General features: G+C 40.8%; 1 protein-coding gene across 1 annotated transcript in view; it reads right to left on the reverse strand.

Annotated features, from left to right (window-relative positions):
- Positions 1-6,428: 6,428 nt before the first annotated feature.
- Positions 6,429-15,127, reverse strand: part of PARVA (parvin alpha) — a 69,295-nt gene continuing 60,596 nt past the window's right edge. The window contains exon 13 of the mRNA XM_081927172.1: positions 6,429-14,069. Coding sequence (XP_081783298.1) covers positions 13,993-14,069 — 77 coding nt within the window. The 3' untranslated portion in view covers positions 6,429-13,992. The remainder of the gene's footprint in view (positions 14,070-15,127) is intronic.

Here is a 15,127-nt window from a genome sequence, read left to right on the forward strand (position 1 = left end):
TTTCTTGCACCCCAAAAGCCAGCTTGCTTTTCTGCAATGCAGGACCCAGTCCTGTCGCCAACGTAGAAGTAAGAGTCACCTGCCAGGCAGGTTGGCTTCTGTATGTGGAGGTGGGGTGTGGGTGCCATCTTGTTCTTCGTCTGAGGCTGCAAAATGTCTCAGGCAAGCCTTCCCATTGATTTACAGTTAAAGAAACAAAAGAAATGGATCACTGAATTTCTTTATTTAGAATGGCACTCTCTCGGCCAATTATTGCTTCTTTACTGCTGCTTTTGGAAGTGAATTTCATAGATTAACTATGTGCTGTGTGAAAATGCATTTTGTTTTGTCTGTCCTGAATCTTCCAGCAGGCAGCTTCATTGGATGTTCCTGAGTTCTAGCATTAGGTGAAAGGGAGAGAGAAAATTCTGCACACTAGGTATTATATACCTAATCCCGGCCACTCTTGCTTGTATGTTTTCCAAAAGAAAAAGTCCCAAATGTTGTAACTCTTCCTCACAGAGGAGTTGCTCCAACTCCCTGTTCATTTTAGCTACACTTTTTTTTTTTTTAAAAAAAACTTTCTCCCATGTCTATTATATCCTTTTTGAGGTGAGGTAACCAGAACCATACATGGCATTGGTTTTATTTTCCCCAACACTGAATTTGTCTTTTTCACAACTGACACACATTGGGGTAACATCTTCATCTACTTATCTATTGTGACCTAAGTTCTTGTTCCTGGTCAGTCACAGCCAGTTCAGAAACCATATAAGAAATTAATATTTCCCCCCTCCAGTTCACTTGTTTACACTGAATTGTGTTTGACATTTTACTGCCCAGTTTGGAGAGATCCTTTTGGAGCTCTTTGAAATCCCTTTCCATTTCCCACTACCTTGGTATCATCAGCAACTTGGCTACCTCAGTGCTCATCCCTCTACCTGATCATTAATTAAGGCATTAAAAAGCACAGGTCTCAATGCCATTCCATGGACAATTCCACTTTCTGCATCTCTACATTGAGAGAATTGTCCATTTATTCTTACTCTCTGCTTCCTGTTTTTCAACCACTTACTGTTCCATAAGGGTCTTCTCTTCTTAGTCCTTGACTCCACCTCATGCCTGTAAAGTCAGAAAAGGATTGAGAAACAACTTTGTAAAACTTAAATTATATATTATTTTACTTTGCTAAAGGGGAAACTAAATCTGTACTGAACCTTTGGAATGGAGTGACAAATAATAAATGAGCTGCTGGTGCTCAAGAGCCGCTGGCACTTGATAAAGGTGCTGTGGATGCCAGCACAAAATGGCTGCCATGGGCAACAACAACAACAAAAAAGGGTGATGGTACTTTCTAATCAGGGACACGGGTGGCGCTGTGGGTTAAACCACAGAGCCTAGGACTTGCTGATCATAAGGTCGGCGGTTTGAATCCCTGCGGCAGGGTGAGCTCCTGTCGTTCGGTCCCAGCTCCTGCCCACCTAGCAGTTCAAAAGCATGTCAAAATGCAAGTAGATAAATAGGGACCGCTTTATAGCGGGAAGGTAAACGGCGTTTCCGTGTGCGACACTGGTGCTGGCTCGCCAGTTACAGTTTTGTCACGCTGGCCACGTGACCCGGAAGTGTCCTCGGACGGCGCCAGCTCCCGGCCTCTTGAGCGAGATGAGCACGCGACCCTAGAGTCGGACACGACTGCCCCGTACAGGCAGGGGTACCTTTACCTTTTACCATCACAAAATAGCACTGTGTACATGTGCAAGCACACCCGCCATCACTTTGTGTGGAGAAAAAAGTCAAACTACCATATTTTTCGCTCCATAAGATGCACTTTTTCCCTCCTAAAAAGTAAGGGGAAATGTGTGTGCCTTATGGAGCGAATGCAGGCGGGAGGCAGGCGGGAAAAGCCCCCAAGAGTCGCCCGCACGCTCCGCCTGGCTCTTGGGGGCTTTTCCCTGAGGGAGAAGGGACTAACTGGCTTTTAGGGGGGAATGCAAGGTAAACATTTTTTTTAAAGGGAGCGCTGAGGAGAGCCTGGGATGCATACAGGCTCTGCTCAGCGCTCCCTTAAAAAAATTTTTTTTCTTGCATTCCCCCTCTAAAACTAGGTGCATCTTATGGTCAGGTGTGTCTTATGGAGCGAAAAATACGGTACTTTTGATAACATACCTTGACTTCTATCACTCTGTAGATCTAGACTAGGTCAGGGGTGTAGCTAGCTGCTCCAGCACCCAGTGCAGCGGGGACAAGGGGTGCGAGTCGCCCAGGGGGATGGCCCACAGAGTCTGCCTGGCGGACACAAACCCTATGCTGCCGTTTCAGGCAGCGTGGGGCCCCAAGCCACCACGTCACACCCATGAGAGACATGTGGCTCGGGCATGCTGTAGGCCAGGCCCCGTGGTAAGTGTCCCCCCCCACAGTGTGCCATTTTGTCACCTCCTCAGGGATGACACTTGGGGTGGACCGCACCCCCTCCCTACACCTCTGTATTAGGTTACCCTTTCCATGACCCATTCTGCCCCAAGACTCTGTGAACTGGAGCAGCTTGAAATGCCAGATTTATGTTTTCAGGTAGGTGTAAATAATGTATCTTGAATCTGATGTGAGTTGAACAAAAGCCAGTCAATACTCTGTTCTGTGAGTCATACAGTGCCATTTAATCATTGATTTAAATTGGGAACGCTGTTTAAATATCAGTGACAATATGGCTATAAAAGTGTGCAACACAATATGGCTATTAAATTAAAGGGAGATGAGTTGTGGTAACCTTAACATTTGTGTTTTCTAATGTTTAAATGTTTACAATAGCAACCTAAAAGGAATCCAATCTACCAGCACAGCTGGCATTTTTCAACTAGCATTCTGAATGTATTTGCTTCCATTGCTAAGATGAAGTATGCACTTTTTAAGTACAGTCTGTATTTAATTTAGGACACATTTCAAGAATAGTGTAATAGTTTGTATGTCACTTTTGCTCTAGTTTCTTGCTTCATAAAACTATCTGGACTTCTGGTCACATATAGACAGTAAATTTGGGTTAGAATATGACATTTTGATCTAAAGCGGCTTGGACCAATGTTTCCCTAGGTTAAAAAGCTTTGAGCAAACCAAGGGCAAAACAAAAATTACTAAAACAAAATTACTTATTGAGGAAAATGTAATTCCAGGCACATCAAAGGAAAGTTAATTTGTTCCAGCTGTAATTTCTATAATGTATAGGAAGCATCCATATGCATTTATTAACCATTCACAGATAAAGTGAGGGGAAGTGGTATTAACAACAAAAAATGAAAGTGCTTGGGTGACTGACAAAAATCCTCTCTCCCCACCCATTGCCCCACTATTTCTGCAATAACTTTTCTTCCTGCCCAGCTCCAACATCAGCAGCTAGCCATGACTGGAGAAAAATAGTTTGATGGAGCAGAGCACAAGAAGTGTCTCCTTGCAACCAAAAATACTATTTCATTTTAAAATATTTTTTTCAAAGGGCTTCCATTTTAATGTGAATGCAGCAATGGATGCTATCTTATATGTGACTAGTGACTACTCAAAAGTAATCCCGTTGGGATCAATGGGATTTACTTCCAGATGAGAGTATAGGATTGCATGTGGCTGTCCAGCTATGTCTTGTTTGTCCCAGTTTTCATCTCACAGTAAAAAATGTAGAAAAATAAATTTGTTTATTCCACTTTTTCAACTTCTGCTTCCTTCTTCAGACATGTGAACAGAGAATGGTTTCAAGTGGCTTAGTTTACTGACTTGTTAAGGGAATCAACTGGTGAGATAAATTATTGTGGCTTTCCCCCTGGCCCTTTTAAATTCTTTCTTAGAATGTGTTTTTCCAACATGATCTCATAAAAATTTATGGTAAGCGAAAACTGATCTAATATCTCTTGCTTGTAAAAAGTGTTTGTGTGTTGGCCAAGTTAATTAACACTTTATTGCTAGTGTGGTAGACACTGGTTTGCTGTGTTCGTATGTAATGTAGGAAGCACAATTATATACAAATCAGAAGTTGTTAAGAAGAAAAGAATGTTCAACAGACTCTGTTACCAGACACATATCTGTTAATCCCCCTCAACACCTTTTCTCCATGGCTTCCAAGACACAGTTCAAACATGGTAGGCTCTGAGGCGTAAGGAGCAGCGGAAGACACGCTCAAGGAGGCTAAGGCAGGCAAGTGCCCACAGCCCAGTTCACTAGCTGGCCAGGTGGGGCTCGCTAGCTCTAGGAGGAGGGGTGTGATTCCTCAGTTGGAGTAGGCTGGGAGCAGGTGAGGGTCACATGCCTCATCAAGCACAGATGCTACAATCAGAATGCAAGGTATAAAAAGCAGAGCTGAGGTGCTGCGTCAGGTTGGTTGGACCACAGCTTGGCTGTTCCAGGAAGCTCTTCCCGACTGTGCTCATGTGGGACTGACCTCCAGGTGCCTTGACCTCTGGGTTGGCTGCAGAGGCAGGAACCTGGTCTGACTTTCGAGTTTGAACTTGCAGCCTCCATGCTAGCATCTGCTGTGGGATCATGCAGTCCAGCAGGACTTGCCACCAGGTACCCAGGTGCTGGAGAGGGTTCCTCCGCCACTGCTGGGAGGAGGTGGTGTTGGAAGTGGAAGAGGGGGAACAGGGTTTAGTGAGCAGGAAGAGACTGTGGCAGAGGGCAGTCCAGAAGCAGAGGCAGAAGCGGAGGCTGGAGAAGAGTCAGGGCAGGCTGCTTAAGAAACCAGGGTTTCTTCCCCCTCTTGCTGTGATTAGTTCCCCTCCCGGAATCTCCCAGAGGATGAATAAAGAGGGTGGAGCAAAGAGAGACAATATGAAGGAAACTCAGGTTGCTTGGGAAAGACCCTTAGAGAGTGGTAGGAAGGCAGGGACCTTCGTTACTTGCAATTGCCTTATTGGGGAAAGATCTACTGCAGGCATAGGCAAACTTGGCCCTCCAGATGTTAGTGGTCAGGGGTGATGGGAGTTGTCCCAAAACATCTGGAGGGCTGAGTTTGCCTATGCCTGATCTACTGGGAAGAGTTGCTGTGATCACTAGGCCTGTGCTGTTTGGGTTTCCTTGACTAAAGAGTTAACGTCACTGACATCCGGTGTTTATTGCTGACCTGCTCCTGACTTTGGCTTCTGACAGGTGTTGTAGGGAAGATGAAAATATATGAGGTGTGGTGTTACTTATGTGGCTGCGTAAAGGAGGAAAGGTTATTCGGGTTTTGTGTGGTTAATGGCTGCACAATCATGTGCTTTGGGGAACAAAGTCAGGTGTGGGCTTGCAAGTCGTGGATTGAGGCTTGGACACAGTGGTGGTCCCTGCACCCAGGAATTGGGCAGATTACTTGTCCTAGACAGGGTTGCACTCTGTTTGAAATTGCAGCTATGTAATGTGGAGGATGCTCCTTGCCTTGAACTGTTATCATTGGAATCCTAGTGGCCACAGTGGCTTGGAGCACCTTTTAGCAGCTTTGGCTGGTGCACCAATGATGGGTGTTCCCTGGATAGGGATAGCCTCGCTACAGTGACATATGCAATGATAACCTCATGACTGGATTACAGGAATGTTTTGTCTGCAGGGCTGCCTTTAACGTTGGTCTGGAAGCCTCAGCCAATGCAGAATGTGGCAGCTAGATGGCTGAATGAAGTGTCCCACCATGAGCATTTAATACTTTTTACAAGAGAACTGGCCCAGCTGCCTATTTGCTACAAGGCAAACTTAAGGTCCTATAAGGGACCAGGTTTTCTGAGGGAATGCCTCCTCCAATATACCTTATTCACCTGGTCATGCAGATCTTCTGCTGAGACTCTCCTGCTGATACTACAGCCTGTAGAGGTTCATCTCACAGAGACTGGAAGGGTTTTTCTCACTTGTGCCCCTCTTGTGCAATTCCCCTCTCTGAAACAAGGCAGGCACCAACAGTGAAGCCTTCCCAGTTCATTAAAGTATGTTTGTTGTAACGTACGTTTTGAAACAACTCTTGTCCTGACTTTGAAAATGCTGTTGAATTTCTTGCTTGAGTGCATTTGTAGTGCGTTTTTTCATGGCAGGTGGTATAAAAATATTTTAAATTAAGTAAATAAACGACTACTATATTTGTGCTTGGGCTCCCCCACCCCTCTAGAGAAGACGTTCCGAAACTGTAGCCCATGGACCACCAATGGCCCATGACCTTCATTCATGTGGTCCATTACGTGTCTGGGGATTTGATGTTGGAGATGACACATCCATACATAGGATTTCTATATTTTTATTGCTTCTTTTATTTCTTATATTGTATTTTATTGTGTCACAATTTGAATTCTACGTGGCAGCTTTTTGAAGGAGAGCATCTAAAGTTCTTTAGTTGTGTGGTTCTTTGCAAACGTTAGCAACTTTCTCAAAGATTATTAGACAGGGAAGGCATATGCTTTAAGTGCCAAGAAAAATAAATAAAACCCAGAAGAAAAACAAGATACCATGTACAATTTCATAGCATACATAACATTTATTTTCATAAATGCTATAGAATCTGCAATCTATTAGACAAAATACAATTAAAAGCAACCTTTTAAATGTGTAACAGTTGATACACTTGATTACAGACAATAACGTATGCACAGGACTGAACACCAATTAATGTTAAACGATAATCAGCATTCTTTGGATGATGGAATACCTGCAGTTCTGAAGTTATTAACTCACAGTATTTCCAATACCAGATGAAAACAGAACAGCTTATCTTCCGACATAACATTAGATTGAAATATGCATTTCAATATAATTTTCTAATCTGAAGAATTTTGCTGATTTACAATTGATTTTATATGTGTATTGAATTAAGAACACACATACACACAACAGCAGTTACTGCATGGTGTTTGCCTGTTCAGTGCAGTGGGCTAATGCTCATTGATTATACCCCACCCAGTGCACAGGAGGGAATTCAAGTTCAAAGACTTAGACCCCAAACTTTTGATTTTATAAAATGGCTTGCAAAATTATGGAGGTTGAGTTTACTGAGTGTCCGTTTAGGCAACATGTTGCCACTTAACTGGTAAGGAAATTCCATTTTTTATATATATAAAGGATGTTGAGGTTTGATATTCTGTAGTGTATATTTAAAGGACATTTTCAGACAGAAAACTCAACTTTCTTTTTTTTAAAAAAGCTCAGTAGGTAGTGAATTCAAAACCAATATAGATTTCTGACTACTGAAATAAAAACATCACTTTAAAAATAAACCATTTAGTTAGCTGTGCTAGTGTTGGCATGGAACAAAACATTCATGAAAAGAAAATAAGGAAGATTCATTTGGAAAGCAAGAATATTAAAAGTAGGTGAATTACACTGATCAAGTGCCATTTATCTTAATATCCATGCAAGCTGTATTGATTAACAAATTTCTCCTGCCGTGAGCCTTCTATAAAAATCTCTTCTAAATGCAATCATCATACATAATCAAAGACATCCTAGAATCTCTTGCACCTCCACCCGTAGAATCAATAGAAGCACTTTCGAGGCCTAGATTTCTCATAAGAAATAGATCACACACATATAAGATAAGGAGGGGACTGGGAGGTTAATGTGGTGGAAGGCAGAACATATGAGCTCTCGTTCCTGACTACATAGCCTGGTCAGTTTTGTGCCTTTTTGAGAGCCTTCTAACAAAATTGGATATTTTCCTCCGAAACCACAGAAGTTAAAAACTTTTGTTCTATCTTTGAAAAAGTAGGTTCTCTGGATTATCCCTTTAGCCAGTCTTAATATCTAGCTGTACCTTGGTGCATGGAATTAACACCACACTAGACAGAATTGGATTCACCCCAATACGTTTCACGTATGTTACTTCTTAGACTGCAGGATCTGTCAAAAGAGGCAAGACCACAACACATTTTATACTGGTGGCAAACCGCTCACATGTATAGGCTTTCCTCTAAATGGCAGTCAGCAAAAAAGAACAGCACAACGGTCAAAGAACAGAGAAAAGAGGGACCCTCCTAGAATTAATGGAGGAGAGAATGGTCCAGTCCAGATGCTTGGCACCTCCCAAGCTAACTTGCCTGCAGGTTTGCTAGTGTTCAATGAGACCAGAATGGAGGAGGGGGAAGCGGAGTTGGAAACAGATAAAATTCTGTTCCCCATGGCAGTTTTATAGCACTCCCAAGGCAGTAGTTTTTGCTTTGGTCTTGCTTATCTGGCCCATCAGACTACATGCTTTTAAGAATACTGGTCCAATAGAGGAATGAGGTAATTTCAATGCTGCCCTTACATTTTTATCATGCTCTATAAAATGCATTCTGACCCTAGTATTAAAAATATAGCCCCGTTCACCTTAAAACTCTCCTTATTTTAACAATAATCTAGGGAACAAATCCTATGTAGACTAGGAATTTATAATAACTAATATCTCTAGTTTGCCCAATTTTTTAAAAAAGTCTATATTTTATACAGAAATAAACCTGTTTATATATATTTCTCTATATTTTTCAGATGCAATAAATACTAGATATAATCTGTAGAATCTATAGGTGATAATTCTCTATTAGAAATATAAGACAGAATCCATTTTTATAGGACAAGTAGTGCTTGGGTATGGAAATAATTAAACTATTTCATGTTTATAGGTGTCCCTGTATAATTGTAGAAACTGCTCTTCAATTAAAACAAATACTTGCTACGAAACATACACGCGCTCACCAATTTAGTTACTTTTGCAAAATCAAAGCAATGGCCTTCATGACCCCAGGTGTCAATCACTTGTGTTTTTGAAGATGGAATCGGCTGTCATTTACCCACAAGATACTTTGCTGGTTCCATTCTCAAATAAGCACCTTGGAATTTCAACAAAAGACACATCTAAGGAATAATTAATCTTACTTCCTGAAAGGTTTAATTTATTCTACAAAGAAAGTGCTACCAGCAACTTTATTATTGGTGGATATTACTTAAAAAGTAGGCAATGGAACCCTAGGTGTTCAAGCAGATTCTCCTGTTCCAAGTTATGAAAGGGGAAGCCCTGTACACCATAAGTCAATTTGCCATGTGCGTAGAGCTATACATCCACAGCCTGACAACCTGATCTAAGTAGGGGCCATATCCAATTAGGAGGTTGAAAAGGAACCTCACATGCATATGGGTGCCGCATATATGGTTTCTTCACCAATCTAGCTGCCAGAGCTTTTTGGAAAGAGGCAACCATGTTTAGAAGGGGGAGTTGAGAGGGCTACGTTTGGTGTGACTGCTGTTTTTCTGACTGGGCTCCATGTGTATAGCTCTGGTTGCTGCGATACATGCGTAGCTGGATCAGGAATACAACTACCTTCCCATTTCTCAGTATGACATAAGCTTCTACACCTTCAAGAAGAAAGCTTGCAAAACATTAATAAGATACGTAAATATAACCACTATTAGTACCTGCATGATTAACAATAAATAATCTAGCATTCCACAAATTACAGGGGATGTTTCAGTCCTTGTCAGAAAGCTGCTTTCCAATTAATTAATGGTTCTAACATGTAACATCCACCCATTATCACCCTACATCACGGTAGAAAGGACTAGGTAGCTTTTTTTGCCAAAATATTTAGTCTTTATTTAGGCAAGGGGCTGTCTTCTTGGTTAAATATTCAACATTTTGTTCATTCAATGGAAATGTTTATATTATACAGAGTCCAGCATTTTCTTCTTAGCATAAGTAACTATTAAGCTTCCTCTAAAAATGACAAGACATGCCTAATGTTTCACATTGCTTAAACTCATCAGTTACTCCCAGTCCTATTTTTCTAGAAAAAGAGGTGCTCACCACGAGCACCTCCTTCAATCTCTTAGAATGGCAATGGTGCCCACCTGAGAGGTGGCGGAACTGACTTCCTGCAAGTTACGGATGAAAAAGCCCTGGTTACACCCCCTATCTATGGAATTCCATTTATTTTTTAACACACAACTGAGTGAAACCCATTGTTTCTATTTATACAAATCTAACTGATGTGAAATGATAATATAATGATGTAGCAGCTAATAACTATCTAGAAATTCAACAAAGCAAAATTAATATCAGAAGTCTAGGACTTTTTGCATTTTGTGTCTTTGAAAAGGGGTAATCTAGATATTTTTGCTGTGATGTAATTTTTTCCCTTTTGCTCAGCATAACTATAAGGTAGATATCCAATGCCCACTTAATGACTTCAAGGGATGGGGAATGTTCTGTTTTCCTTGGCAGCCACTGACTTCAATAGTCCTTTGCTTTTGATTTTAACTTTGATTCTCTAACAGAAGCCACTAGGCACATGGCATTTTGCCTGGAACCTGTGCGCAAGATGAAACATGCTGAAGTTCAAGGGGACCAAACCAAACTGAACCAGAATTTATAGCCAAATACCCATTTAGAAAAATATATTTCAGTAAGCTGGAACAATACCTACAATCGCTTTGTTGTCCTGAACTTTTAAAATGAAAATTAATAACTGGTTCAAAGGGCAATGAAGCTGGTAACTGGTAGTTGGTTAAACAAAAGCTGGAGGACACTAACCATGGAGAGGCATTTCCTAGGAAGGCACTGAAGAAGCGGGTTCTGGGTAAATTTTATAACTTTCTAGTCCATCCATTCTCCTGTCTCCCAAATTCACTTTGATCCCCTAATAGCAACTGCCCCCCCCCAAACAAGGACATATAAAAAGCTAATGCTGCTAAACAGAACTTTCATTTAAAAATATATGGCTCCCTTGAGCGTCAGCAGCCATATTTCCTATGAATCAATTCCTTTTTTCAATTAATGTGCTGTTAAAGGCAAAGAAACAGGTTAATAAAAGTTGGTAACTTTAGTCTCGGGCATTTAGCCTGTCACAACGTGAAGTGACAGTCTCAGGCTAGCTAGATAAACATGAAACTACAGAATTGTGTTGTCATTAAATAGGGGGAAAGGGGTTCTGTTCCTTTTAAAAATTAATTCTGCAGATAAAGAGTAGAAGTTTGGCAGATACTCATTCTCTCTTGCTGCAGCAGCCCTATGCTGGGAGGTTAATCTGCTAAAATTATCCCTTATATGAAAATACAGTCCTGCCCCATATTTAATCCAGCGACGCAATGGAGGAGTTGCTTCATGTTTATCCAGAGTCAAGTGCTTTCCGATATTACCAAATTATCCCAGAACAACTCTATTTCGAATAAAAAGCTACTATTTCGAGTAAAAAGCTACTATTTCGAGTAAAAAGCGACAAAGAAAGGGCAATTATGTGATTGCAGAAAGCACCATATCCTGAAAACACTGTGCTGTTCACAAAGGAGCAGGTCCCTCCCCTTGATTTTAATGAAACTTACTTTCATGAAGCTACCTTTAGAGTTGCAGTCAGCAGATTAATGTTGCAGTGGGAATTATCAACCATGTGAGGTGCATCATCTAATGCCTGTGGGATGGATCAAGAGTTCCCATGAACAGAACATTGCTTACAGGATGCTGTTGCTGGAAGAAGCAGGGAGAAAGGGCTATTTTGGTCAATTTTCCCTCCTCTCTGTTCTGGAGGGTTGGAGGACCCCCAGAAACAGAATGGCAGGTGGCATGGGAGGCTATACCAAGAATAGCCACCTTGCCTTTCTCTGGTAGCAGCTTCAGCTAGCTCTCACCTCCTTTTGCACTGTAAATTCTGATCCAGTGTATAATGCCTGCCAATATAATTAGAGGATTAATATTCATGATGGCTTTTTTTTTTAATGTAAAAATAATTAAGATGCAAAGGAAGGCAGGGTTCCTAGATAAGATTCTATATGTGAACTTAACTTCAAGAGATGAAGCATCTCAACCAGAAAGGAGAAAAGTTGCAACTGCTGTGACCCTCTTTTACAGAACTCTTAGGTGCATAGGAGCCTTTGCATCTGGTTACCCTAAAAGCCACTATCAGATAATTCAGACGTGTCTATTTTTTGTGCAGTGATTATACTGTTTGTATGCACCCTCATGTGGCGAAAAATGGTATGTAACCTATCATATACATATGCATATCGCAAATGAGTTTTACCTGGATACATTATGCCCCTCGCCACCCCCCATTCTCAGCACACAAGGCAGAAGTGATGGTCAACCAACAAAACTGATGGGATAGTCACCTCTTGGCACCTTTACTAACAAGAAGATGCTGACTGGCCCCTGGGCTACTGAATATCTAGAGGCACCTGATCAGCATCGGGAAGGCAACAGGCATATCCTGACACAATATTAACCCGTTTACTTGCATTACAAAAAATAAAATCAAAAATCAAATGTGAACTAACTAAAGGAGTCACACCACCTCTTCACTAAGCATAAGAATCAGAACCACACGGTGTAAGATAGGTACCGGATGTTATTTTACGTTTAGGTTTTATCATTTTGGTAGAGACAAATAAAAAAATAAATAAAAGTAAGCTACTTTCCCCTCAATGTTCAGTACAAAGTAAGCATGGGACAAATTGCAGCACAAATTATTGGTGCTGATCCTAAAATTAAAATGTTTGTATTTTAACAGGATTTGATAAAGAGTACATACAAAAGAAAATCACAACTTCTTCTGTATATAGTTGTCTTATCCTGTTAAAATTCAAAAATCCAAAAAAATTAATTTTAGGCTTAGTAATAATCATAATGCAAGAGAACCTGATTTTCATAAAATGTTCAACATTTCTCATTCATTTTAGATCTCCAAAGGCCAAGGTATGCAAAAATAATTCTTTCTTTGAACAACCTTTACCTTTGCTTCTGTCACCAAAGCTGCTTCTTACTTGTACCAATTACATCATTTTATGTTTCGTTTCAATTATGTAAACAAAGCTTATGTCAATATCCTGGCAGGGCTGATCCCACCTGGATTCTAGCCCAGAAGCCCACTGCATTGACTTTCTATGTGCTTTGTTGCAAAAGAGTTTCCATACTGAAACTATCTACATACTTCGTACCACAGCGTTTGCAACTAGGCAAGAGTATCATATTGTAAAAAATACTACATGTTGCAGGTTATTTTAAATGCACTATAGTTAAAGGAAAGCTGCATGATCTGCGAGCTTGTAAGGAATGAAAAATGATGAGGAATGTATGCACAGGGAACGCATACCTGGACCCTTATAATATTATAAGCCCCGTCAGTCAAATTATGAAGTTTCATAGCTCAGTTTGCATCACGGCACCTATGGTCTCTCTCTCTCTTACATTCTCTAAGATCTTTGTAATAGTGCTCATACAGCTCATTAGGAATACAACGGATCCTTTCTTTGAAATAAATATTCAATAAACACAGAGAAAATGTCCTGCAGCTCAATCCACAACTTAATTAAACTGAAGCATTTCGATCTGATTGATTCTATGGAACCACTGAGCATCTACTTCTTAAACGCAGCAGTTTGCACCACAATCTAAAATGACTCCCGGGTGTGGGTGTGTGGTAGGACAGGGGAGAGTCCCTGGCTACCTTGATATATGGGAACAACACAGAGTTCTGCTGCTAGTCCAGCTTGTCTTGATGAAGAGCTAAGCACATTGAGAAGGACTATCCTCTTTCTGGGCTGATTATGTCCTTTGTGTAGTATAGCTGAGTAATGTATAGAAAGCAGCAGCTGCCAAAGCACCATAGACAGCAGGCATACCTATTCTTTGGCTTAGAGAGGATCCCGCAGAAGAAGAGAGCACATTCACCATGTAGTAGTGCACAGACCTGTGTGATGTGATCTTCTTGGTTATTGCGGCAGCATAGCTCATAGGAAGAGGCTGGCATTTCTCTCAAAATCAGTTTGTTTCTCTTAACCTGGATGTGGGATCAGGCTTTCTTGCTTGCTCTCCAAGAAATCAAGAGCTAGTTAAAACAAAGGAATATGCATCTTCCAGCAGAGGTTCAATTCATAATATTTTGGATTGCAGACAAGACCTAATTTAAAACATTTTTTTGTGTGTGCAAAACAAACATAGCAAGAATATGGAATATGTGAAGGAAGTGTAGTACAAAAGTAAAAGAACGATTGCAAAACAGGAGTGGCTGTTGGGTTGGTTGTTTCTTTACTTAGCCACCTGTGGGATCCCAAGGGACTTCTTCATTCCAAGTTTCTGTATTTGGTGAACAGATTGTACAGCACCCTCAGAGTTGACTTTAAGTCACAATTTACAATGTCTAGAAAAAAAGAGGGAAGAAATGCTGAGCTTTTAATGACCTCGGTGAACAAATAAAACAGCCCGTATTTGGAAGACGCATCATCATGCATCTGCCTCTATAGGCATATATGAGCTGGGCTGCTTTGGTCAACCTTAATAGGATTTTAGCAACAGTATGCTCAAAACCAGCCACAAGTGCATTCATTTAAGAACAGGCCTGTACCAAACTTTTGACCAACCAAGCTGAATGTAGCCAACCCTCTATCTAGTTATAGCTCACAAGCAGCTGACAGAGCGTCGTTTTTAGAGCCTACCTGGGCCTCCAAAAAGATGGGCTTGTCAAGCACCTGGCAGGTAACAAGAAAGGGTTGGTGAACTGTGCTTGGCTTGGTGGGTCCCAAGTTATGCAGTGCAGGCCTGAGTCAGACCTTCAGCTGTAACTGAACATTATGGGCTCTTTTTCAGTATTGTGACTGAGAAACGCAGTTCAGGTCTTTGTCCTTAGTAATATCCATCTGATTCTCGAGAATGGTAATTTTATCTCAAGGGAAATACGCAAAGCCTACTTTTGTTAAGTACTCCTCCAGATTGAACATACCATTCATTTTAACAAGTTTCAGCAGAACATGAAATAACATCCCAATTTTTTCTTGGAATATTCTAAGGCTCTAAAATATACATGATTTATGTATTCTGAACAACAAAGTAAAATTTTCCCATTGCTCTTTAGTTGTACAAACTGTAAATGTCCACAGTGCAGTTTTTGGTTATACCATACGTTTGCATATTTATGAAAACTGCTGGCCTATTGCAAATAATTTGCACAATCGGAGTGATGGAGGTAGCTAAATGACAAATAAATGAAATTACTGGCATCCGAAACCCATTATGCTACATAGGTCTTTATAGGATCCAGACTGGGAGACCATTTGGTAAGCTGGCAAGTCTAATTATACGATAAAATTTTTATTACACAATTCAGTTGGTTTAGGGGCTATCACGGAGCAATAAAGCCCCACAAATACCTTGGTGATTTGAATATTAAAATTCCATAGCAAGATCATCTTGGGCGTATTT

The sequence above is a fragment of the Podarcis melisellensis genome, assembly GCF_964234715.1.
Source record: "Podarcis melisellensis genome assembly, chromosome: 1".
Taxonomy (NCBI): domain Eukaryota; kingdom Metazoa; phylum Chordata; class Lepidosauria; order Squamata; family Lacertidae; genus Podarcis; species Podarcis melisellensis.